The sequence below is a fragment of the Poecilia reticulata genome, chromosome 4, assembly GCF_904066995.2.
Source record: "Poecilia reticulata chromosome 4, P_reticulata-male-v2, whole genome shotgun sequence".
In the NCBI taxonomy this organism is placed as follows: Eukaryota; Metazoa; Chordata; class Actinopteri; order Cyprinodontiformes; family Poeciliidae; genus Poecilia; species Poecilia reticulata.
In genome coordinates, this window is record NC_088833.1 from 8317405 (window position 1) to 8345393 (window position 27989).

The window sequence follows — 27989 nt, forward strand, 5'->3', positions numbered from 1 at the left end:
TATGTTTTTATCTGTTATCAATATGAATGTTTAAAAATGCATTTGAGCTGTTTAATTTTACAACTGCTAACTGCTGCTAACTAATGCTAACAGCTGCTAACTGCTCATTGGGAGCTATTGCGCTGTAGTTTAAGGTTATTAATTGTATTTTATTTACTGTACAGAAGCTGGTGAACTGATGTTAACCATCAACTTAATTACTTAGTATATAAATAGATTAAAAGTCAAAAAATATTTTTGGGGATGTGAATTGTGAGTCAAAATAACTGTTTTAAAGCACTAACAATTTTAGACTGAATTCTGCATATGATTTATTCTTTAAAGGTGTGAAACCAAAGTAAATAATCAGAAAATGTTTTACTAATCCATTTCTTTTACTGTTCAGGTATAAATCCACTCAATGTTGGTTTGTAAAATCAACAAGTGCTTTTTTTTTTAGTCATTTCTTTTTATTGTTTTACCACAAAGTACAGATAAAAACATCCACAGCATATTCTCTCACTTTAATGGCCCAAACTGAAAGGATCTGAAGAGGCAGTGATACAAGACCAAAAAGAAAAACAAACACGTTCCTGCGTGCTAGTAGAAGATCTACAGTCGGCAACCTCTACCAAGCTGGATGGCGCTTTGTGTTTTTCTGCTGCAGTGTATTGCTTCATAGCTGAGTGACACATTCATTCACAAGTAGGCCTAGAAATGTATGCAGATACAGTGCAACATGGCTCTTTTGGGGGTTTTCAGGTCTTTTGCTGTTGTTGTTGTTTGGATGCAAGCCTGAGTCGAGACAACACAATCCACACGTATGACTGAGAGGTACAGTATTTACAGGTTTAGACGGAGAGGAAGACATATTAGAAAGGAGAACAGTTTATCAGTTTGGATTTTACTCAAAACAGTCACAACCAGTAAGAAGTAAAATATTCACAAGGAGAAAAATCACTGAACTCTGGCTGGGGATTCATTCTCATTTTAGATGCACTTAAAGTAAGATAAAAACACTAAGTTCATTTTAATATTACAGATTTTTCATAGTGTTTATTTTTTTTTTGCAGTCTTAGTCATCTTTTATTTGTTTTCCTCATTAAACACGTCTATCAATCTTCGTCCAGCTCTGAGGAGCAAAAAACGGCAAGCCACATCTACAGCGCTCCTTTAAATGAGGGAAAGCAGTTTCAGCTTCGGAAAATGCAGTAAAACAAGAGTAAATATGTTCTGAGGAAGGGCGTCCCCATAAAAGCGCGGCTGTGTTGACTTTTCGAACAGGTGATTTTTTTTTTTTTTTTCGGACAGCTCAAGCCGCCTGCCCTTCCTCCAGCTATTAAATGCTTCCCAACGTTCAACCAGCTGGAACTGAGATATTCTCAAACAAAAATAAACCAACATTTACACGGCAGCCTGCAACAGACGAGTCGAGCTGCTCTGCAAAGCAAACTCTGACACAGTTTCAGCAGAAATGCTGCTTGTTGCTGCGGAAAAGGATCGTTTGGGTTACCGCAGGTGATCAAGCCGTGCTGCTTGAAACCGAGTCATTAAATGCTTGAATTGGTTCAGTTCAGGATGAGCGTTTGTAAAGAAAAACAAAAGGGTTTGATGCCTGCCCAGACTGCTGAAGTTCAACCTAATTCACAACTGTTGGCATTAAAATGTGTAACGAGCTTTTAAATATCACATGTTTTTTGCTGCAAAATATTTTTTTTTTCACAATTACTTTATGAAAACTTAACCAACTGGAGCCTTTTTGCAATTTTCTGGTTTAATTTGATCAGCATCAAGAACATTTAGTAATCCATGATTTTATGATCGACAAATTAACCATTTCCGCATTTGATCAATCTTTACAGCTCAAAATGAAAAATACCAGCTATTTGCTAATCAGTGAATGCAACATATGTAAGCACAAACACCGCAAAAACACAAAATCTTACCAAGTATTTTTTGCCTATTTTCTAGAGCAAATATCTTGGTACACATGAAATGAAACTAATTTACAAGTAACTTTTCAGGAAGATACAGGAGCTTGATTTATGTCTTTAATTGGTTGATATTGGTAAGAGTACTAGCTCCACTGGCAGATTATTTAATTTATAACAAGACATTTTCCTGATTACATATGAAATAATCTCCCTGTGGAAGTAGCACTTTTAAAAAATTAATATTAAGGAATTATATACTTAAAATAAGCTCCTACATCTGACTGAAAATACACTTGCAAGTTATTTTTTTAGTTCTAAACCAGACAACTAAACTAGACGAAAACATACTTGGTAATATTTTATGTTTTTGCAGTGAAGGTAAGTCATATGTGTGTTCATCTTTATGCTGCAAGTCAGGAAATTACTACAACAAAATGACTCCTGGGTTGAATTTGGCTACATGTAGAGTAACAGAAACTGATCCGAAGCCCTGAAATAATATTTCATCGCAATGCTTTCTTATTTTCTTTAACCATGAATGTCATTGATTGTAGAGAGCATTGCATATCCTATCAAAGTCTAGCTTTTAGATGCAATCTAAAAACTTTAACATCAGAAAAGAAAAAATGTAACAAATTTAACTGTCATTTTTTAAAAGTTTGATCTCTGGAGAGAAAATGCAAAGTTCTAACTTCAGCATTTTTTTGTCGCAGAACCAGCATGCAGTCATGTCCCACATGTCAAGAACTAATAGCTAAAACTGAAATTTCACAAATTTATACCCTGTGACAACGACAAACTCAGTCAGCAGTAATCTCTCCTTCTGGTTCCTCACCAAAGACGGCAACGAGATAAAAGCAGAATTACGTAAAAACATAATTTTCATCTTCAAAATCAACTCCAAGTGCGTCTGTGAGCATTAAACCGATTTAAAGGTAGGTTTCTTTTACACATAATTACTAAAGGTAACGACGAACAGTAAAATTTGTCACCATTCTTACTGACAAATCACCCGACTTTGAGCTTAGTGTTACTTTATTTAGGGCTCATTTCCAACCAAAAAGCACAAAAGTCTTAATTCACGATCAGAGTTGTTTTTATCCTGAAAGTCGACCATCAACATCAACCATCTGACATCCTGTTGCTTACAGCAACTTTAAAATCTGAATTTCAATCAGCTTTTTGTAAAATTGTAAGCAGTTTTCCATCCTGACTCTCTAAAGTGATTTTTCTTGGACTGAATGAAACTGAATCGTTCCTGAAAGGAGCCACAAGCGAGGAAACGATAAACAAATCCTACAACAAAACACCTTTTTATATTCAACACTATCCTCGCAGTACATCAGACTTTTTAAAATCTTTTTCCAGTAGTGCATACCTGTAGATATTATATGTATATATTGCACAACATTTATATGTACATCTGAAATAAATATAATTAAATAAAAAAAATTCTATCCATTTATATATATATTTTTTTCTTTTTCATCTTGGAATAGCTTGTTTGTGTTTTTTACTCTCTCTCTCTGGTTTAGGTTATGAAAAGAACAAAGCTGGAAAATATAAAATAAAAATTTGCAGAAGGAATTAGAGTAAAAAACGGTGATGAAAGATGCTCAGAAGAGCTGAGGAAATGGTCATGTTGGTTTAATTCCTGCAGTTTTCAAGTGTAAGTAGGTAAAAATACAAAATTAATTGTATATGTTGGATCTGAAATGTACGGCGGAGTAGAAGGGCAATAAGAAAATAATTTAAAAAATAAAATGACGAGAATAAAGTCAAATTTTGAGAGTAAAGTCATACAAGAATAAAGTCAAAATAATACAAATAAATTCATAAAATTAGGGAAACAAACTCATACAAAAATAAAGTCATAATATTTTGAGAATAAAGTCATAATATGAGAAGAAAGTCATAATATGTATTATTTTGACTTTATTCTCACAATTTCATGGGTTTATTCTTGTAATTATATATTTTTTGTTTTCTCAGCGTGACCCTAATACTCCGTCGTAGAAATGCAACACATTGGTTTTGATTATTTCTCAGATGAACTGAAAACACCTGTGAAACTCCACAGTCTTGGTCACCAAATCCAAGGCTCTCATCTCTTACTTCGAGACATGAAACTGTAAACTCTGGAAGGATTTAAATGGCACTCTGAGGATGATCGCCGTCAAATCCTTCTTTTAAAACCAAACTAAGGATCGGGGTGGGGGGGAAACCGGCAAGAGCATGGGCTGCAAAGGGTCTGAGACGCTCTGGTTTTACTGGGCTCGCTTTGGCATCAGATCAACACCTGTGCTGATTAAAAACACCTCAACGTCTCCCGAATGTGGAGGAACTCGACGGAAACACGTTCAGTAAAATGTGGGGACCCCACCTGCTGCAGCGTCCCAGACTCTTTCCAGCCTTTCTTTTGTGATCATCAGCCAACAAAAAGGAGCAGGAAGAGGAGCGAACAGGATGCTGAAGTTAGGATCTGAGGACCGGGGGTCCGGCTAAAGGAGCGGAGGGGAAAATGACAGCAGGAAGAGGAGCTGAGTCAGCTTTAACATGCACAGTCCTGGTGGGGAGGGGCGGACTGCTCTGTCAGCTGGGGCCCCTGCTTAGCCCCCGTGACGGCGGGATCACCGGCATCCAGACTCTCAGACATCTTTTCACAGATGATGTCGACGAGGCGTTCAAAGGTCTGCTTCACGTTGATGTTGTCCTTAGCGCTGGCCTCGAAGAACTCAAACCCTGGAGGAGAAACCACAGATTCTCTCTAAAGATGCAGGATTATGTTTTTTCCAGGCACATGGTGCCATTTTATAGCACAATCAAATTATAATCAGTTGTTATAAAAATGCCATATATCAAATATGAATTAAAAGAAAATTCGCTTTGCATTTGAATGCCTTGAAATTGGGTTACTGTCTCTTTAAGACTCCTGCTCTTCATGAAACTCCGCCTTCAGGAAGTCATCACAACATCACTCCTCTTTAACCCTTTAACAGGCTGAGAAGGAGCTCTTATAATGAGTTGTGCAGTTCCCCCAAGTGTTTACTAGTTTCTGCTGGCTGAAGAGGGGAGTTCTGGGGAATAGTTGCTTTGTAAGATGGAAGCTCTGAAACTTGGAAGCTGAAGCTTTGAGGAGGATATTCATCCAATTGTGATTAATCAATTAATGAAATAATCAACTAATTTAGTGATCGATTAATCGTTAATTGGAGAAAACAGTCAAACAAAAGGTAATTTGCTGAAACCCCCCCCCCCAACATATTAAGAGTAGTGCTTAAGCCAAAAATGTTAAAATAATATTTATATATTTTGCATTTAAAAGGAAAAACCTTCTTTGTCTGTTGAAATATCTTCTACTCAGAACTTAAGAGGCAGTTTTAGCTTCACCTGGTTCAAATATTGTGGAAAAAACCTCCAATTAAACACCTTTTGCTGTCCAATTATTAATAGTTAATAGAAAAAAATAGGCTTTTCACATGTTTATGTTAGAAGTATTTTTTAGCTGTAGATGTATCCTTTGCTACAAATGATCAAGGTACACTAAAGGAATGCTGCATTGTTGCATTTTAGTCAATAAAATGTTTTTTTTTCTTATTCAAAAAACGTATTTGTTTTATATATTCCTAAAATTGTATAAAATAAACTTAAATGGTTAAATGAAAAATCTGCACAATGTGACGATTTTATTTATCTAATTCATCGATTAATTGTCAGAATAATTGGTAAAATGCTCCATTACTGAAATAATCTTTAGTTGCTAGTTTCTTGCATCATATTTGAAGCGATGGAGGTAAAACTCACCAAGATGTTCTGAGAGCTGCCGGCCTCTCTCTGCGTTCACCACCCTCTCATCCTCCATGTCACATTTGTTTCCTACCAGCAGCACCTGGGCGTTGTCCCACGAGTACGTCTTAATCTGAGTCGACCTGGGAAAACACAGCCAGCTTACAGCGGAAACTCAAAGGCTGAAAATGATTCCTCTGACGGTCCTAAGCATGACAAGGCAACGATTAAAGAGCCAAGAAACAAAAACGTCATCTCAGATGAAGGATTCAAAGATTTTTTTCCACAATAAAACACATTTGTTCTTTTCTAATACGTGTCTTTGCTCAGTCCAAACACCAACCGTAACTCAGTTATGCCTTAAAGAGACATTATCAACTTAAAGATGACCTATTATGCTTCCTTGAACAGATTAGGACTGTGGGCTAAACAAAAATGTTAATTAATTTTTTTGCAAAGAATTATTCTTAGTGTGATTTTAGTCTGCTCTGTTTTGAGCGGTGTTGGGGCATCTTTGTCACTTTAAATCTATATAAGCTCCTGCTGGTCATGCCCCACAACTCAATGTTTAACTCACACTACAAAATGGCTGCAAACAGATGCGCAGTAACACAACCATCTTTGAACATTATACAAACATCTTTTCTAAATGGTAATTTAACAACAAAACACTTGTCTTTTCATTGTAAGGAGCATAAAGTGATAAAACCAGCTAAAAAATGTTCCAGAACTCCACTTGGGTTGCTATGTAACGGGGCTAGGCTTGGCTGGGGTTGCTAGGTAACGGCGCAATGCCTGTCGAATGAGACTTAGGGGGCGTTTACACGACAACGATCCAACAAAAACGGCACTTTTGTTCCGTTTTTGTTGGATCGTTTACATGATAACGTTCTGATTACGATCTGTGTTTACACAGTAACGGTGCACATCGAAAACGTGTAATGCTCTCGCTGCGCCTAGTTGGTGCTAGGTTCTTTGAAACTTTGAAAGTGCGCATGTGTTTAAAAAAAAGTTGTACTTGAAGGCATGTGGATTTCCGTGAGAGAACACGCATTGTGTGCGTCTGATTAGGGCGCATGCAGTTGGAAAAAGTGGGATAACTTTGAGCTTTCACGGTGTCTGTAGCGAGCCCCGGACTGGAAGCTGTTATTGTTTTTACCTTGGAATGGCCAACAGTCTGTTATTCCTATATCAATTTGATAAAATAGGAGTTCCCGCACGTCCCATATCCGTGTCCTCTGTTACCTTTTTCAGCAGTTAAAACAGTTTTATCTGTCGCTAACAAGTCGTAACCTGTTTTTATGAGCCGCCTTCAAACGCAACATGAACGCTGAGACGCTTGCGCCGGGGGTACACCTGTGAGGCAGTGAAGGAGACCTGCTGCTGCTGCGCAGGTGTGTGTTAGAATCATGGCAGCAACCCAGCAAAACGTAAATAACTTGGCACAGTTTTTCCCCCGAACTAACCGACTGAGTTGAGTAAAGCTGTTGGATGCAGGTGATGATAGCTAAAAGATGACTAGCTAATATCAATACAGCACGTTAAGCTTGTTAACAAGTAGCCTGTAGGCTGCTGGTGTTGTTGTCTATGTTGAGCTACGTAGACTCATTTTGCCCCCCAAAATAAGTCGATGCCCCTCCTGTTAAACTCGTCTGGAGCCGGGCTGGTCCTGGTCCGTAGTTCTCTACATAAGAGCGCTGAACAAGCAGCCGTGTATTTTGCCACCTGGGCGGTGCGGAGCGGTGAAGAGACGCTGAGGGAACCGTATCTGATGGGGAAACGGTAACACCAGCATTGTGTGTAGTTTCTTCTTCTTCTGTGGATTGTAGGAAGCAGCTATGTTTTGCATCATACTATGCATGAGCTGGGGATTCTCTGGAAGAAAAGATCCGTTTTCTAGGTTTACACGACAACGGAAAACGTTACGTTTCAGAAATATCGCACTCTGGAACCCGTTTTCAATCTGTGCCGTTGTTGGAGAAAACATTCGGTGGTTTCGTGTTAATGCGCATTACAAACGCAACAAAACTCTTCTGTTTTCCCCCGAAATCGTTGTCGTGTAAACGGGGCCTTAATAATCAAGAGGTTTTTGAAACGGCTCGTTTTCCAGATAGGGGTTGGAATTTATTGTATTATTTATCATTTATTGAAATAAATTTCTTGTCATGATTAGAATTTTGATTGAAGTTATTATGATTTGTCATCATAATAACTTCAAAATTAAATGTTTTTTTAAATAAACTGTTTGTAATATCCTGCGACAGACTGGCGACCTGTCCAGGGTGTACCCCGCCCCTCGCCCGAAACGTTGGCTGGAGATGGGCACCAGCAACCCTCCCGACCCCACTGAGGGAAAAAGGGTGCAAGAAAATGGATGGATGGATGGATGTTTGTAATATCAAAATTGCTATTTTTAATATTTTCTGCACTGTTTACTCAATAAGGGCATCAATAAATATCAATAAAATATGATAAAATTCAGTTACTATTCATTCAGTTACCTAAAAAGTAGGAAAAAAAGTTAGTTTTTATTGTTATCACAATAATAACACAAAATATTGTTATAGAATTTGCCGTCCACGTCGGTCATCCCTATTTCCAGACACCAAAGATCATTAGGCTGTTGCCAAAAAACAGCTGGGCACTTTGGGCTGCTTTTAGAAGCAGTAGAGACCCAAATGCAAGAACAAAAACATGCAAAATATAAATTTTGCATTACAGGTTTCTTTTAAAGTTTTCTCTATTTTATTAACAAGAAAGAAATATTGTCTCTTCCTGAAGGGAAACTCGTTTTGTGGCATTAATTATAAAGAGTTTAAGAGTAAAAGCTCCTCCAAACTTTCACATTCCATTAAAGAGATTTAAAGAACAAGCATCTGATTCCTGGACATTGTCTCCTCCTTGTTCTTTTTACAGCCACATCTCTTATTCTATTTCCAGACTTTCCTGACGACACTTCATCCATCATCCACATGCGCCTCCCGCTCACAAACAGGAGTCATCGCACATTATTACCGTACAGAAAAAACAGAAAAACGCTGTCCTTGAGCCAAAAACGTACCAGTCCTGGACGGCGTTGAAGGACTCCTCGTTGGTGATGTCATACATGAGGATGAAGCCCATGGCGCCTCGGTAGTACGCCGTGGTGATGGTGCGGTAACGCTCCTGACCTGCCGTGTCCTGAAAGCAAAAACAGAAGGGAACCACTCCTCTATCAGAGGTTTATAAAATGTTATATTAACTGAGAATGTTTTCAGACATTTAGATAAAAGTGAGTCTAGAGCAGAATATAAAGATTTCAACTAAACCTGTGTTAGAGTAGATATGCATTGATACGATATTAATATCTGTATTGGTCCTGATATTGATAAAAATCCTAGATCAGGCATCAGTGACAATGTGGCCGATCTAATTCAGTCTAACTCTACATGTTGTGCTCTCAGCAACTTCACGCTTTATCATTTATTTTTTTACATTACATTTACAATTCCTAATTGCACTTTCTGAAACATTTGAACGGAAGTTTGTTGCAGTTTATGTTTTATATGTTTGACTAAGATAATCAACCTATTATTCCAGTTTATTTGTTGTTTATTTTACATTGGTTGTTTGTTTCACTTTTAATTTCACCGACTGAACAAATAAAAGTTGTGTTGATTTTACATGTTTGACAAAGTTTGTAAAGCTATTGGTGTTTTTAAATGGGACGTACGGGTGTAGTTATCAAAAAAATGCATAATTCAGTACATTTATGTTTGTATTTTTAAAAAAGCATCTATTAAAGTCAATACAGCATTGTTTTTCTGTATCGGATTAATATATATCGATATCAGTATCAGAAATAAAAAACATGGATTGGTGCATCTGTAAGTCGGAATAGCTAAAATGATCAGAAAACTTAATTAGCAAGTGAAGCTGTGAATAAATTCAAATTCAATAATACTTTATTGATCCTAAAGGGAAATTTAATTTTGTTGTAACTTGGAAAGAAGCAGCACAAACCTCTCCATGAATCTAAATTAGCAGAATGATTTCTATATAAAGGAGTCCATTAAATCATTCCTTCCTGTGTTGGTTATATCTAATAAAAAGAGAGTAGATATCACAATGGCCACAAATGAAAGAACATCTGACAGAACAAACTGCAGATCAGGAACTGCAAATAAAAGCTTCATTTCTGCTGAGGAAGGGTTCAGGATTTCTAAATGTTTTCAGCAAAGACCAGGACATTCTCTTTTTGAGGACTTCAGGATTTTCCACAAGCAAAAACTTCTTTCTTACGAACAAGCGGGCAACGGATACAGACAGAAAGGCTGCAGTAAATGCAAATTATTTTCTGTAATAAATCCTTTTCTTGGTTGTTTTAATGACATGGAAAACTTACAATGCAAGAGAACTACCTGCATATGAATTGGAGCGCCGCGTCACAAGGTGAAAGTGACAACAAAGAGGCTCAGAGATCAGAATAATTAACATTTTTTTAAACATCCAACAAGTGGTTTTGGAACCTACGATATGCTTTACATGATCTTGTGGAAAAAAGAAAATACATACAAAGAGATACAAAAACCAAGATGTGTTTTCGTGGCGGTGTCTGACCTTCATGGTGTAAATATACAAAGCTGTACTTTTTGTCCTGCTGCCATTTAGATCCACACTGCAAAAACTGAAATCTTAGTAAGATTAAATATCTTAAATTAAGGAGATTTTTCTTGTTTTCTTTCTGACAAAATAATTTTTCTCACCAAGAGGGATTTATGTTAGAATATTTTTCTTATTTTAAGTGTTTTTGTACTTAATTATCTCAGTAAGATATAAAAGCTTAATGTTAAGAAAATATTACTTATTATGAGTAGATATGTGCTAGAATCTAGAATATCAATATTTACCAATCAAACTTCAAGTCTAGAACTTATTTTATATAAGTAAAAATTTCTTATTTCAAGCACAGAAAGCGAAATCACATACTTAATGAAATGTCTTCAGATAATTAAAACAGACTATGTCCAAATGGAATCCTTTGTGTTTTTGTCAATGAAAAATAAAAAAAAACCCATGAACTTATACTCTTGTATAAGTTGGCAGAGTGTACTGGAAATTATAATTTAATATTTAAACGGTTGACATTTAACACAACAATTTCAGAGACAATATCAGCTTATATATCAAGATAATTCTTGGCATGTTTCCATCTGCTAAGGACCTTCTTAATCTGATCTTCTTGATGTAAGATGTGGGACCTCTTACTGACATGTCATGAAATTTCTATTGATGTGTGATTTGAAATGGCTGGTATTCCACACAATGAGATTAGAATCAACAATATTGATTGGGTCAATGTCATGATAAATATTTTAACTTTTGGTTTATATTTCAAATTCTTACTTTATAAGTTACTAATATTAGTTTGAACAATATCTTATTCATCATGTTGTAACCCCTTTTATGACATCATACAATCCAAATGGGAAAGCGCCCAAAATGTCAGTGAGATGGTAGTAATGTTCGATACAACAGATTTTCTTTCCGATCCAATACCGAGTAAAATTTAAGATGGTATTGGCAATACAGATCCCATACTTTGTGCAAAGACAGTTAATTTGTTTCTTAATTAAATAAAAAATAAATGTAATCCATATCTTGGCTTCATAAAAAGAACACAATGTACTCTGATGCACTCATTTTAAACTCAGAAGTACATTGAGACAACAATCTTGTTTACTATAAACTATTTTAATTCAGCAGAAATATACAAAATATGTGAAAATGGAGTTGCAAACTAAAAAAAAGAAATTAGTAAAGTAATAACCCTACTAAATATACTGCTCAAAAAAATAAGGGAACACTTAAGTGTTCACTTAAGTGTTTAAGTGTTCCCTTTATTTTTTTTTAGCAGTGTACATCATTGTTTAATTATTAAAACTACTATAAAATGACAGCTGAAATAGCTCCGTGTCACTTTTTTATAATCTGTCAACATGTCCATTTCTGAGTGAGTGAGCGTCAGCAGCACGCTGCGCATGGCATTACGTCCTTACACCTTACATACTTACCAGGCGGAAGAAAAAGTAGTTCCCATTAACAAAGTTTCATTTAGGCAAGATCTCAATAATTTAGTTACTTTCTAACGTGCTCTTGTTAATCTACATTATCTCAAATTACTAAAATGTTGAAAGTATTGATCCTTGGATCTGACAATAGATTTTAAAGAATTAAGTTCTGGTATCGGAAGAATCGATATTTCAGTATCAATCCGCACATCACTAACGGCAACGCCAGAGATCATTTAACTGCCCTGATTAACGGTTAATTCAGTTGTAACAGCCTAACTAAGCTTTTATCTACTGTACTTTTATAAGATTTTCTTTTGGCAAATTCTCTAATCTCGGTTGGACATGGATGAAGATGGAGGACTTTTTTACGTGTATAGACCCTACAGCTGCTGTACTCAGAGGTAAGTTTAAAGTTGTCTGTCTTTCTAAGATAAGCTAACTGAAGCTAGTTAGCATGTCGTGATATGCCAATTTTCATCCGCGGTTAAAGAGCCGCTCTTGTGAATATGAGCTTTGAACCACAATAGATGTGGCTTAAAAATAATATCGACACGAGTTCTTGGTAGCTCCCCTTTTTTAACATAGCTAAGATGGCTTCTCATTCGTAGCTTCTGATTCGGGAAATGGTTAAAGGGCAATTCCGCCTAGTATTTCACTAACTGAGGGTGTTTGATGTGCTGTAATTTAAACACTTAAATGCAATGAGTCTAATAGCCTAGGTTAGATATTCCACACTGTTACCAGGATATTTTAAACACTATTTTAATTGGTGAATTTAAGTAGTAGTTTGATTTAATTAAAATGACTTTCTTGCCATCTTGAATTCATGTAATATTGTAATTGAGCACATGAACTAAATAAGACTTGTTTTATTTTCAAGTAAACCAAACTGTTGCCATGGTGAAGCCTATGCCGGATAAGTCTCCAATCACGTATTGCACCATCTACAAGAAACTTTGAAACTTTGGGAATTGCAAGTGACGGAGTCCTTCACATTCTTGAGGTAAGAAATGTATGATACTGATTCATCATGACACTGATTAGTCCCTTAAACGTGATTTGTTTTGTGATTGTTTTTCTGTCTGTGCTCCAAATAGCAGATGACCCAACAACTTCAAACAAGACCACTTTTCAGCTCTGCGGTGATCGTGAAACCAACTTTCTACTGGCCATTGGAACCATGCCTGCCCTGATCTTCTGAAAGGAGGACATCACAGCTACTACACCTTTCAGCATGCTTGTCTGTGGCCACTCCTCTCTGTGCTGCTGACAGATGTCTGAGAACGGCGTCCGTAACTGAGGCAAGACTTCCACATATAAAAGGCTATGGCTTATTGGAAGAAGTTCATTGCGGAGGAAGCTCCTATTGTTGACATCTAATCCAAGATTTTTCTTTGCTTTGGACAATTTGGTTTGCTTGACTCTTAGGGCATCTTATGAGTGCGGCAGATGTGTCAGATCGTCATTTTTCTGTCATTTTACAGGATTGTTCCAGAATCAGATGCCCATCCAGACTTTAAATTCTGGCCAGTAGTCATGTTTTATTTTGTTTATGTGAAACTTAAATGTAATAAAGATGTTAAAAGTAATTGAACTTATGTCTTCATTTCAGCAAGCCAATAACATCTCTTGTTCCAGTATTCACAGGATCAATTTGTAGATTTTTGTCTTGGCATAAGAACCTTGAGTAAAGCTATGACGAAATATATATTTTAATCCTATGCAACAATAAAAATAAACTAGATTTAGGTATATCACTGCAAAAAGTCCCTTTCAAAAACAAGAAAAAAAGTACAAAAATAGGGTATAATCTTCTTAAAATAAGAAAAATTATCTGCCAACAGAACAAGAAAATTTATCTTGTCAAGATTTTCTAAAACAAGAAAAAATATCTAACCAAGATAAACCTACAATTATCTTAAAATTAGTGTATTTGTACTTAAAACAAGCCAATTTTACTAATACAAATAGAATATATGAGATTTATTTTCTTAATACATAGAGCATTTTTCTTAAAATAAGAATATTTTACGCTATTTCAAGAAATTCAGTGTCAAGTAACATTTTCTTTACTTGAGATAATTTTTCTTAAAATAAGATAATATATCTTACTCGTATAAGTAAAATTGGCTTGTTTTAAGTAAAAATACACTAATTTTAAGATATTGTAGGTTTATCTTGGTTAGATATTTTTTCTTGTTTTAGAAAATCTTGACAAGATAAATTTTCTTGTTCTGTTGGCAGATAATTTTTCTTATTTTAAGAAAATTATACCCTATTTTTGTACTTTTTTTTCTTGTTTTTGAAAGGGGACTTTTTGCAGTGCACTCACGGCGCTGTAGGCTGCTGAGGATAAGAGCTTCAGCGCTTTACCTAATGGTCAGTGTAGGTAGCGTGGAGTGGTGTTATATAAACTCATATTATAAGCAGAACATTCCAGAACAGCAGGATGCACACTGAAAAGTGAAAATACTGCATTACTATCATGTACAATACATTATATAGTGTTTTAACTTAATTTGTTTAACTTAATCTATAATTTTATATTTATTTAAGTTAAAAAACTGATTTGATTTAATCCTTTCTTAAATTATTGTCTTTATATAAATCTTCAAATAAATGTAGCTAGTCAAGATTGGCTAATTAAAAAAAACTTGAATATTAGTATAGAATTGGAACAAAAATAATACAATCCTATTAAATGTGGAGATTTTATGTATTTTATGTAGGATAACTGCCGTCTGTCCATTTAACTAAAGGTTAGGGATGACAAAATTTAAATTATCGGAATTAAATAAACAGATTTATTCAAAATCTCTGGTCCAACATTTATATTTTCATGCATGTCTTATAAACATGACCGTAATAAACGGGAACAGACTGCAGACACCAAGAACATGAAGGTAAATCAACATGACAGTTCATGTTACTGCATAAACTGCAGTAACTGCATAGCAACAAAATTATAAAAAGCATATTTAGGTTTATTGTTTATATATTTCCTGTCAAACCTGCTGACAGGTGGAGTGGCGGTGTGCCTGCTTTGTGTGAAGTGACAGAGAGGGATGTGTAGTATTTAGGGGAAAATGAAGCGGTCCTCGTTTCCTCCAGTTTAGTGCGTCTCTGCTAACCTCAGTGAACCTGTTTCCTCTGCAAGCTGCTCTGAAACGCTTCCACTGTGTTTACACTTGAGCTCTAATAACAAACACATTTCGGATGCAAAGAAAACATCGTTCTGTTTGCTTCATATGTCATCTCAGCTGACCGCGGCCTCTTATTATTTCTGGGTTGGTTTATTATTTTCTCCATATCCGACCGGAGTGAAAACGCTGCAGAAGAGGCAACATTGGTCTGCATAAACTGTACTGCACCATGGGGCATTGCCTCACTGCGGTTTACTCTCTCTGAAATTTCACATGAAATATTATTTTCTAAGTGATCAGAATGAGAGTAGAAGAAGCAATCATAATTCAGACGTCTATTTGGCTCACATTTTCATGCAAGCAGAAAAAAACAAAACAAAACATCAACTTCCTCTCCTGTGAGCACCAAACCTCTTGTTCCTGCTTGCAGAAACTCTCTGTAGATGGCGAGTTGCTGGAAATATAACTGCAAGCAACTAATTCACGATATAATTAGCAAACACAAAATTCCTATGTTGGTTTTTGAATATATCACCACAGGACGTAAAACCTGTAAATTACTGAGAGGATAATAAAGACTCAAACAGCAAACACATTTAGGAAAATAGTTTCAAGATTTTTGCAGAAAACTGAAAAAAGGTAAATCGACTAACTAATTAAAGATGAACTGAAGTCGGTTTTTAAAAAGAAACTAAGAAGCTTTTCAATCCTAAAAACCTTTTTTGTGTGTATTTTATGAATTTATCAACATTTTGTAATAACTGTCTTCATTTTTTTTTATTGCTATGTATGTTAAATTTGTCATCCGTCATGTATTTGAATGATTTCTACTGTATGTGTGTTTTAATGATGGATCCCAGGAAGAATAACTGGGTGTAAAGCTCAGCTAAATAATAAACAACAAACAATAACTTTTTAAGCAGAGCTGTGTGAGTGAAGCAGCCCACAAACATGACCAAGATTTATCAGGATGAATGTGACTAAACTCTGGGCTCTAATCAAACATTAGATCAGAATATAAATGACTTTGAACTGGTCCACTGCTTTGCCTCGGTCTTACCCAGATCTGTAGTTTGATCCTCTTGTCGTTCCTGTAGATGGTCTTCACCTTGAAGTCGATCCCCACCGTGCTGACGAACGCCGGCGTGAACGAGTCGTCGGCGTAGCGGAACAGGAAGGAGGTTTTTCCCACGCTGCTGTTGCCAATGATGAGGATCTTGAACATGTAGTCAAAGTTCTGGTCCGAAGACTCTTTCTGTCCGTAGGTCGCTGTTGCCGAGGCCATCTGGAGGAAACGAAGAAACAGAAAAGCTTTGATGGAGGATGATGCATTGATCTACGGTGTGATATCTATAAAAAAAATGGCTGCAACATTTTGGGAATTAAAAGAAAATCAAGTCAAAACAAGCATCCTTAATCTTTTTTTTATAACAGATTTAATGAGCCCTTTTTGTGGATGTGAAGCACCTGTTATCACTGTAGCACAGCTTGCTGCAACCAGAAGTTAGAAAAGCGGCAGTCTGAAACTTCCTTGCTTAATTTAACACAAAGATACATGTAATTTAGGGTTTGATTAAAAAACAGTACAGACTGTCATTTTAACACACCCTCAAATCTTCTAACTTATAATCAGTTTCAATTTTATTCCAGTTTTCAATCATCTCTAGAGCTGCAATGAACAATTATTGGAGTTATTGATTATTGTATTGATTATTTTGATGGTTACTTGATTAAGCGGATAAAAAACTGGCATATTTCATTTAACCACTTATGCTTATTTGATACATTAATAAGAACACATTAAAAAAATAATTCAAGTCCTTTTTAAATGCAAAAATTAACATCTTATTGCCTTAAATGCAATAACATACCATTCCTTTTTGTTCGTTTGATAATTTGTAGCAAAGGATGAATCTGCAGCAAGAGAAATACTTATAACATCAGCATGTGAAAAGCTCAGCCCTTCCAGCAAGAATAATGTGATGATTATTTATTCTATTAATCAATTAATGCAAAGTTGTTGTTTTTTTTACTTAAATACAAAATGTATCTTTGTACAGTTTTGGTTTAATTACTGCTGAATATGCTGTTCTTTAAGTAATTGGCCTTCTTTGAGTCTGTTTACTCCAGCTAACAGTTATTTGATTACTAAATTAGTTGATGATTTGATTATTTCCATAATCAAATCATCCCAATTAATCTGATTAATTATTCCAGCCCTAATAATTTCCCTCTCTATTTGCTTTATCTCTTGCTTTTTGCATTTGAAGCTCTGCTTAAGTAAGTGGCGACAATCAGAACAAAATATGAGTATTTGTAATGTCATCCCAAGGTTTTCATCAGGAGTAAATACCAAAGTCCTTGTAGGAAAGAGCAGTCTAAAGTTGATAACCAGATAGAAGGACTGATGATTGATTCTTTGAAATAATGGTTTTATGTTGGTGTGATTGATTTGGCTCAAAAAAATGCAAAGTTTGTTCCCCGTTTTTCCAAGTTTCTGAGTTCGGATGAGATGTGAGATTCCTGCAGCATCTGTTTGACTCAGCATAAGAAGTGGCAGTGATTAAATATTTGGCTTTAGAGGTTACGCATTTTCTGCGTGGATATTAATCAAAGCAGTACTTTGCAGAGTCAGGGAAAAAAAAAAACACCAATCTGAGATTTGTTATTGGTAAAAGAGTGTGGAGAGAATCTGTCAAAGTCAAACAACGCAGCATCATCCACTGCTCAGATAGCGTACTTGGAGATTTACACAGATGCTGAAATTACCATATTTTCCGCACTATAAGGTGCACCTAAAAACGTTCAATTTCCTCAAAAGCCGACAGTGCGCCTTATAATCCGGTGTGCCTTATATATGGACCAATATTGAGCCACAACAGGTCTAGCAACTACGGTAAGCAGCCGCCGACTTCATTTTCGCCTGTAGAAGAAGAAGCGTGCGGTGCATGCTGGGATAGTTGTCAGAACGCTGGTTTGTAATCTATTAATAAAGTTTGACTGACCTATCTACCTACCGACCGTCTAGAATCAGGTCGTCTGCAGGTCATTTAGCGCCACGTTCTCCACCAACATGCTGTGCGCGAATGGACAAGGGTCACCATTGTCCGGCCACGCCCCGGCCCAGTCGCGGAAGGCTCTCCTCGCCCACTGGAGTCGGACTGTTTTGCTAACATTCCCATTAGTGCAGCTCCATCTAGTGGATGCATAACGTAACTCCAGCCTCTACTGTAGCGTCTATTTTATGCGCCTTATAATGTGGTGCGCCTTATATATGAAAAAAGTTTTAAAATAGGCCATTCATTGAAGGTGTGCCTTATAATACGCTGCGCCTTATAGTGTGGAAAATACGGTAGTGTTTTCATAGCTTTTGGATAATTATTTTGACCAACTGTGGACAGAGACACGGTCAATTTGTGGGCTATTTTCAGTTTATGTGAATTCAAGTCTTCCACAAACTATTTGGAGGAAGTTTCATGCTTGCAGCTAAAGTTACAGGCCATTGAAGCTGTAGCCTGAACGCTACGCTAACAATGACACCACTGATAGCCACCTTTGTGACGGCGGTAACTTAAGAGTTTTTGGTCAAACAGCAAGTAGGTCCCTCAAACAGTAACCCAACCCGGCATGTCTGCTTTAAATACTGTGCCATGTTCTCTTGGCTCTGTTTTCTTTCTGGAGGGGGTTGCAACCAATATTTAGTACGTTTTTAGGTTTTTGGTTTGCTTTAAATCTGATTCTTCTGAGTTGGTTCCTAACATACACATTCTATTCCTATTCCTATCTACAATGGCCTATGAGGACCTTTGTAGACAGGGGGAAAAGGTGGTGTAAACTTCTGCTAAAAAACTCAGAAATTGTTAGATTAATCTAGAAAAATAGTTTCAAAAGTCAAAAATCTTTGACTTTAATTTCCAAGTCCATAAAAATTCTGAAATTAATTTCAGAATTTCTGCATATTTTCTATCAAATGTTCTACTTAAACTCAGAAATTTCCATGTTTTTTTCTAGAGAATTTCTGCTGTTGAGTAAAATATAGCAGATAAAAAGAGTCAACAAAAATTCATTATAGGCCACAGCACACATTTTGCCTTCAGCGTGAGACAGACCACACCACAGTTCTCATCAAACTCCAGATAAATTAAAAAAAAAGTTTGATCTGCTGTTGGTAGGATGTGAGCATGTAAACAAAAGCACTGAAGGTTAAAGACCTAGTTAAATCCTGAGAGAATTGAAGGACTCTGAGAGTCCTTCTCTATGTTTAGACCGTTATCTCACCTCGGCTGCAGAGGAACACTAGAACTCACAGCCAATAATGCACAAACAAAACAACAGCTCCCATCTCACAGCCGCAGCCTATCAGCTTACACTGAGGAACAGAGAAATGCTTGTTAAAAATTGAACAAGACCCTTCCCCAACACACTAAGGCTGAATAAAGGTGAGAAACAACCACCTGCTGCAACCTGAACTGCACTGAGGTGTAAGGCTGACACGATTAATCAGATTAATCATGACTAATCATGATTAATCGATTACTGAGACAATTACCAACTAATTTAGTAATCAATTAATTGTTAACTGGAGTATGCGGACTAAAACTAGACCATTAGATGACAGAACAACACACTCAAAGTAGTAATTAAGCCCAAACTGTACAAAATATGTATACATTTTCCATTTAAGATCTAAACATGTTCTACCCAGAACTCCTCACATAGCATAGTTTAGCTTCAAATTCTGCAACTAAATCTCCTATTATTCACATTTTGCTATCCAGTTATTAATCAGATAATCCAAAAAATGTAGCTACTGATACATCCTTTGGTACAATTAATCAAACGACCACCAAAGGAATGCATTTAAGGTAATAACATATTTATTTTGTCATTTACAAAACAAACTTATTTGTTTATTTGCATATATTTTTGTTTATTAAAAAACACTTTTGTTTCCATAGTGTGTGATGTGAAATCTGAATAAATTTTTTCTGTTTTAGGTCAATGAGGATTACAAAAAATGTTTCTATTTGCTAAATGCCAGATTAATGAGAAATAATTTTCTATGGCAAATTTTTATTACTCTTTTTATGTCGTTTTATATTGTTCAAAATAGTTGAAACTTGTGGTTTGTGGTTTCAACTATTTTTATTTTTCTCTGTTGACATGTTTTTTTGTTTTTGTTTTTTAACATGTTTGAAAAAAATCATGAAATTAGCATATTCTCCCACAGCGACCTCTTCCATTCAATTGCATGAACAGGAGAAAAACTAATCTATAACGAGGCAGGAGCGTTTATGTGGAACAAATTTACTGGAATCATCGTCACATTTGATCGAAGGCAGGGCTTGGTGTTCAGTTTCTACTTCGGCCACCTTTATTAGAAACCCATGTACTCATATTACGATCGCCCTTCTCCTCTCTGCAGATATTCTGCCTATGACCTCCTTTATTGACATTCTTTTTGAGCTGACTCAGTGATATATCAGTCAATATCAATAATTATTGATTAGTTTTTTTTTGTTTGTTTTAAATTTCTAAAATACTTCCAAACAGGTGGGGTGACCATTGCTGTTTTACCCACAGTTTTTATTTCACACTGTTGCTTTTTTATTTTTAAGCCGTTAAGCGGCACATTGGTGAAAACCTAAACTGCTGCTGTGCAAGTTACAACAAAGATTGTTGCTAGGTAACCAAAGAGTGAGTGAGTTGCTTAGTAACCAAAGAGCGAGTGAGTTGCTAACCAAAGAGTAAGTGAGTCAGTAGATTCCACAAGGCGCCAAGATGTGAGGGAAGGAAGTATTGAACAGAGCGACTGACAAAAACAAACAGAGCGACTGTTTTTGTCAGTTTATAATGGCTTCTACTTGTGGCGTCCAGCTAATTTGTCTGTGAACATAACACACCTTGGACTGGGACTCTATTTACAAGAGTTGGAAATAGCTACCTTATCTCCTCCCTCCTGACGTGCTGATCAAATTACAGACTTTACCTGTATTCACACCACATGATTTATATCACTATGTCATAAACAACGTTTCCCTTTGCACCGGAGCAGCTTTAAAAACACGCAAAAGACGAGATGCTAACCAGTTTTTTCCATACATGCTAGGCTACATGAAGGTGTAGCACTGTCTCCATGGTTACCAATGAGGTGTTAGAATCGTACTTTCTCCATAAAGCGACGTTTGATATCTTTCTAATCGTACTTACTTAAGTGTATGAGTGTTAATCTTCTTACCTTGTAAGAAGATTAACTTCGGTTACTATGATTGACGGTTGCTATCCATCGCCGCCATCTTTCCTCATTAAAAGTTATAAAATTAAATAACAAGTTTAGTTTGCATCCTTGTTTGTTTGTGCATCCGACGGCGCAGCACCCTATATCCAGTTTTAAAGTGAAATCAACTAAATAGAAGCGATATTAGATTACAGATGTCTGTTTTTAGACTAGCTTTAAAGAAGCATTGGTTGTTTCGACGTCCGTCCGTCATGGCGCAGTGGGCGGAGTTCTGGAGAGCGTGACGTCACGTGCAAACAGTCAGTCTATATTTTGCAAGTTGAATATCCTATCAGACACATTATCATATATATCGATCATGTGTCTGTAACGTGATATATATTGTTATTGATTTATTGTCCACATTATTATCAGGAATGTTTTGACTTCTTTCCCTAAAAATGTGACATACTCCAGCTTCCTATGCAACATTAAAGACATTTAGCCTTTTTAAAAAAGTTTGAAATGTAACTGGAGCCCAAACCAGTTACAGATAAACTTTTCTGTTGATCTGGCAGCAACTCTACAAACCTGAGGAACTGGCTCGAAAATCAAAGCTAAGCAGAGATTACACTAGGTTAAAAATAATTGGTCACTTCTGCAAGTCTGGATGTCATGAAACACTGTTGCAGACTCTTGCTGCCTTTCAGAAGTGGCTGTTCAGCATGAGCTGTGCGGAGAGATTACTGCAGCCCTTTCTCTGCCTCCCTGAGATAAGCTGCAAAGAAGAGAGCTGCTTTAACCTCCGCTAAACTAAAATTTGATGCAGAAGCTTACAGTCAGAGGCTTCGCTCACTAATCTCAAAGTAATTAACAAATTCTCACCATGCAAATGTGTTTCAGGCTGCAGGATTCTGCAGCTTTCATTTGGTTTTTGACAGTACGTTAAATACAGGTGATGTTTTTTAATTCCCCTTATTTAGTTAATGTTTGGAATATTTATATTATTGCTAATTTAAAAACAGTTTACATGAATAATCATTCTTCTCAAGACTTTATTTACATGTCAGGTTGCAACCAGAAAGCACTATTTTACTGCAAAATTATAATGTAATAGCATCTAAAAGTTTGGTAGTGCCAATAGCTAGAGCTCATCTGTGTGTAGCATATTCCTCTTTTCTTTCTGTTTTTATTATTGTACTGAACTATTTAATTTTGATGAGTTGAATCATAACCTTGCTTTTATGTGAGGTGTTATAATCTTTCAATAAATCATACCAAGAGTGTAACACTAAATTATTTATTCAATTAGAGTAAGCTCAGAGTCTGCATAAAGGATTTTGCTGAAAATGACGGAGAAATATTAATTAATGCTTTTAGTTTACCTTGTTAAACAATCTGCAGTAAGTGGCCCATCAGACTGAGATTAAAGTCTGAAGGTCTGATGAGTAAAAACAAGACACAGAGTCGAGTCTGAATGCCAGGAAAATCGTGATGTGAGAGTTTAAACTCAAACGGTGAAACAGACACTGACAGTCGCTGCTGGATCTCTGCTGGATGTTAGGAGAGAAAGAAGAGGCACAAACACTGAAACAACCTGAGCTTTTAGCTTAAGACACAAAGCAATGCAGGTAATCGGTTTGCTAACAAATTATGAAACATATTTAAAAATCTCTGCTTCCGTATACATTGTTTAAATGATTACATTGTTATGTAAAGTGTTTAAATAAAACAGAAATTTCTGTTTTACACTATCGACAAATTAGAAGCGCACTGATCTGATATTAATATTTATCGGTTCTGATGCTGAAGAAATTCTAGATCAGGTATTAGTGACAATGTTCCTGATCCATAAGTGCAGATCTATTCAGTCTAGTTCTATGTTTTCTACTCGACATCATACTTTATTTATTTTACATTATATTTAGATTTCCTAATTGCACTTTCTGTACCATTTGAAACCACAGTTACAGTTTATTTTTACACAAAGATGTGTAAAAGTCAAATCAGCAATAATTTTCAGTATCAGAAGTGAAAAAAAGTGGATCGGTGCATCCATACTTTACACCAAAACAGGTTTCCATAACCCTTCCTCCTTCCTGTCTGATTTTCTTTATGCCATCCTCTAACCAAAGGGAGTCCCTTTCATTTTCTTAATCCAATCATGACTAAGAGTGTTGTTTCAGTGCAGGACGTTGACATCATCCAGCTCCCCTCTAAACCTGTCACCTAAAGGAGATTGACGTCCTGCAGGAGCTGGATTGATCCGGGTCTGAGTGGCGCTGCGGCCACCTGGTCGGGCTGACTGCATCAGAATCAGCCGGCTTAACGCAGACACTCAGATAATCCACAGCTGATCCCGGATCATCCAAACACCTTCTTCTTTTAAGAAAGAGGACTCACTAAGATGTCTTCAGTCATTTCCTACTTAAAATTTCTCTTCTTTTTTGTTTTTGAGTCACAGTTAAGTGGCATAAATGATCTAAATCTGATTATGAACTAATGGTGACGGTAATTAGACCCACCCAAGTTTGATTGCTGTTTAATCTACAGATTTCAAGAAATCAACTACCAGGAGAAAGAAGATTTCAAAAAGCAGCACAAGCTCAGATCAGTTGAGACTCGAGAACAGATAAGAAACCAGGTCAGTTATCTATCAGTCTGAAGTGAGTAACAGCCAGTTTAAGGCTTCAGGACTCCAGCAGACCACATAGAGCTGTTAGCCACAGATGGAGGAAATACTAAAGAGGCAGTATTATGTATGTTCCAGTGTCAATGCCACTTTATAGCACAATCGAATAACTGTGTTACCTTCAGGTGTTATAGAAATGCTTTATATATCAAATATGACTTAAAAGAAATGCTACTTTCTGATTTGGCGCCTTGAAATTGGGCCTCTGTCTCTTTAAAAACTCCTGCTCTTTCTGAACCTTCAGGAAATCATCATGACATCGCTCCTCTCTCAGTAATATTTTTACCAGTTTTTCACTGAGAAGCTCACATAATGAGCCCAGTTCCACCAGGTGTTTGCTAATTGCTGCTGGCTAGTCTGAAGGAGTTAGTGGATGAAAAAAGGAAAAATGTAACAGAACTCTGTGTGTGTGTTAATCCCACATCTGTGTGTGACTCCAAAGCATCAAACTAATTGGGTGGGAACAAATCCAGCTGACCAGTCAGAAGGCAGATCATTTTTAAAACAGTCAGGCATTTTTTCCAAACTGCACACTGTCAAATCCTAATACTAAAAGTGGCAGTATTATGTAAAATTGTTTTTTTTAAGGTTACATCATATTATAATGTTATTTCCTCATCATAAACCCACCTATAGTGTTGCTTTGATTATTTCATGCATGTTTCAGAAATCCTTTTATCTCCATGGCAACCATTCAGCTGTGCAAAACACCCGGTTGGACCTAACTCTGCATTCAAGGCGCAGCTCCTCCTCTGTGACTTCCCCACTCAGCTTATCTCCAGCAATCATTGGGTTAAGAGACGGAGCACGCCCTGAACAGGTTACCAGTCCAACACAGAGCAACACAAATACACACAGGTATAATAATTATGAACTACAGGCAATGAAGAGAAACCAATTAACCTAACATGCAAACTCCATGCAGCAAGACTCCAGGCTGGGATTTGAACCCAGGATCTTCTTTCTGCAAGGCTACAGTGCTTCAAGCTGCTCCACTGTGCAGCTAGAATATCAATCTTTTCTATGCTATAGATCGTTTTGTATAAATGCACAAACCAAAACTCGTAAGGTTGAGTTAATTTTCAACTAAAGACTGCGTTTTCATGATTCAAAGTTGAGAATACTACAATGAGAGACAAGATGTGGCATGAATGTACTTTGTCAGCTGCTTGTTTTGCTCATGATCCAATAAAACTGGCAATCTGCCCTAATACAGTTTCATGCAGTTTAACTCTGCATTGCTGGTCTTAACGTCTCTATTGAGTTTTATGTCTATTATATAATAAACATATAATTTATTATATGTCTATTATAAATTAGACATTTTCTAACATAACTGCGTTCCTAGTGAGTCACCGTGGATTCTCTAAAGCTCCAAAACTAATTTAATGCAGAAGATTTTTAAACTTTAAAATCTATACTATCAATTCAATTCAATTCAATTCAAACATACTTTATTGATCCCGGAGGGAAATTAAATGTTGTAACTCATTAATTCAGAGTTATTGCAGAATCAGTTTCTTTCGATATAAAGCTTATGAAACTTTAACAAAAACTGCAGGTGTGTGTGTGTGTCTGGTGAATTTTTGGTTAAAACATGTTTGTTTTTCATTCAGTGGAAAATCCAGAAATTTTACTCATGTAAGAGTAAAATTACTTCATAGTAAAATTACACAAGTAAAAGTAAAAAGTACAATGCACTGAAAATACTCATAAAAGCACATTTCTTAAAAAAAGTTACAGAAGTAAATGTAATGGAATAAATGCAACTAGTTACCATCCAACTCTGCTAGTCTACAGTAGGACAAAAAAGGACTGAATTTTAAATATTTTCCACCAATTCAGGCTGTAAAAAACAAATCAAATTTTTGGATTTATTGGACTAGAAGTATTTTTTCTTGTACACAGAGTCCAGAAAGGGTTGGAAGTCAGCAGCCAGTGAACGTCTCTGACTTCACATCAAGCTGCTTGTGTCTGCATCTCTGACTAAAACTCACTGCTGCAGTTATCTGTTCACGCCCAGATCTGGAGTTTAGAAGTAAAAAACGAAGCTGTTTCTCCAGACACATCCCTTATGGCCATGTCACAAACTCTCCGTAAACGTGTGAAACAGTAATTACTGATTAATACAAGCAGACAGCCTGTGTGTTAGTCAGCTGCCGTGCTGCTCCACAGCAGCCGGAGACAGCGATTTTCCTCCCGTTTTGTCCTCCAATCACGTGTCTCCTCCTTCTTCCAGGAAGTGAAGGGATGCAGATGAGAGGAGTGGGCGCTATAAATAGACATCCTTTCATTTTTCATCTCTCTTACTCTGAAAACAGAGGCAGCGAGGAGAGCAGGCGGGATGTGGAGGATGTTTAGTGTGTGTGTGTGTGTTGCAGAATGCAGGTGAATTCAGCGAAGTTTAAATATAAAAACCTCGCCTGTGTTTGAGGAACACATTGTGCTGCTTTTGGGCAAGACGTCTTTTTCCTATTTTTGTCTCTCCACCGCCTTAGTGCAAGGTTTGCTCTGCACACTCTGCCTTTAAGGCTTGCTTTTGTTCCTGCTCAAAGGTTGAGCCAGTCTGTCCATTAATGTTTGAATTTGGTCCGATTCCAGTTCATAAAACTGCTGATGGTGAGAGAGATTCAGATGCATTCAAATGTCAGCCAATCCCATCTTCTGCCTGGCATAAAATCCTTATTGAAAGAAATAACAATCTGAAATTTACCAGTGTTTTTAAGCGGTTGTAGCTCGCTGAGCTGCCTGATATTTGAAAAGGGTTGAGAAAAATTGCATGGATGGATGGATGGATGCTGGTTTTGCAGATAACAGTCCTGCCTGCAGATCCAGCAGCTATAATGTCCGTGCAGAGCATGTGAAGAAATTTCCTTTAAATATCAATTCAGTTTAAAGCACAGACACTCAGCTGACTCAACAGATGCATTACTGTACAATCTGAATTTGTTATATTTCAGCCAAGTTTTAAACACAAAAGCCACATTTAAAATTCAGCATTTTAAGTACAAACTGTCTTGTTATCCCTCTCTGCGAACCACTAAACAGATTAATAAATATAATTAATATAAACCTAATATGGAACTAAATATTTAACATACATCACAGGATCTCACTCCATATGGCTCAGTTTATTGATGATTCATGGATTTAAAAAAGATTTAAGTGTAAAAGATTTCATGATAATTTTCTTTAACCATTAGAAATCCACCATTAACTGAACGCATCTCGTCTCATTCGTTAGTTTATCCCTATTTAATTTCGGGCCCTGACCCGTTTGGACCCGTTTCAGAAACATCGGAAGGGTTGAAACGCCTTTTTCTTGCAGGACGGGACCGGACAGGCCCGGAGTCAAAGCAGAGATCCATTACAACCTTCACTTATTCATTCATTCATTCATTCACGGATCCAAATCAGGCATTTTGCTGCTTGCATCTCCGCTGCTTTTCCACAATGGGAACAGCTGTCAGGGCAAACGCTTTAATGCCAGTGGATTTCATCGGAACCATTTTTTCCTCTGGTTTTATATTAATAAAAACGCGCAGAGTGAATCCGACATGTGGCGCATTCAGATCTGAATAGTGATGTCGCGTCAGTGCAGCAGCAATAAGGATATTAAAGCCTACCTTTGCAGATTTCTATCCGGCTGCTGCTGTCCGCCGTGTTCAGCACCCGCAAACACCAACACTGTCAAGGAAAGGAAGCTGAGCAGCTCTACATCCGGTTACTAACTTCAAAATAAGAGCACTTCAAGCAACCTCCAGTCAAGGAAGAAAATAAAGGAATAGGTAGAAAAAAACATACTCAAGAGCAGAGTCAGGCCAGTATGCACATAATTTAGTCAACGTTCTTTTAGTAATGTATCTTGCAGTTTAAAAATGGTTTATATTGATTCATCATCTTCCTAAAATAATGGCCTGTGTCATTATTTGCCACAAGAAAAGTGATTTGTTTTATTCCTAATTTATCTTTTTTGCAAAAATAAGGTGATTTTTTTTCTTTCTTTGTCAAATCACTTTTGGAAAAACAATAATAAATAATTTACTTAGGCCATTATTGCAGGAATGATTAATTCCTGCAATAACAATGATTGGCCCAATAATTATGGGCCAATCATTGTTCCTTATAGTACTCCTCAGACAGTCGTCCTAAATTCTGGCACTGTATTTTGTATTTGTTGAAGTA

The 27989-nt window shown here is 36.5% G+C and overlaps 1 protein-coding gene and 1 long non-coding RNA gene across 2 annotated transcripts; one reads left to right on the top strand and one right to left on the bottom strand.

The window, feature by feature from the left end:
- Nucleotides 1-427: 427 nt before the first annotated feature.
- rab3ab (RAB3A, member RAS oncogene family, b) lies at nucleotides 428-27576 on the bottom strand. The gene is made up of 5 exons (XM_008406609.3): nucleotides 27431-27576; nucleotides 15956-16180; nucleotides 8761-8879; nucleotides 5718-5842; nucleotides 428-4655 (listed from the first exon to the last, which is right to left on the bottom strand). Exons 2-5 carry the CDS (start codon nucleotides 16178-16180, stop codon nucleotides 4465-4467), a joined length of 660 nt encoding a protein of 219 aa, XP_008404831.1. The 5' UTR covers nucleotides 27431-27576; the 3' UTR covers nucleotides 428-4464.
- On the top strand, nucleotides 11731-13129 carry LOC145551417 (uncharacterized). Its single transcript, XR_014087239.1, has 3 exons — nucleotides 11731-12153; nucleotides 12633-12755; nucleotides 12850-13129. It is a non-coding gene; the product is annotated as an uncharacterized LOC145551417 (long non-coding RNA).
- Nucleotides 27577-27989: the final 413 nt, after the last annotated feature.

Coding starts and splice junctions, on each gene's coding strand:
- rab3ab (XM_008406609.3), bottom strand. CDS start 16,180: ATGGCCTCGGCAACAGCGACCTACGGACAGAAAGAGTCTTCGGACCAG. Junction 8,880..15,955: donor GGATCAAACTACAGATCTGG/GTAAGACCGAGG, acceptor TTTTGCTTTCAG/GACACGGCAGGTCAGGAGCG. Junction 4,656..5,717: donor GCAGCTCTCAGAACATCTTG/GTGAGTTTTACC, acceptor TTTCTCCTCCAG/GGTTTGAGTTCTTCGAGGCC.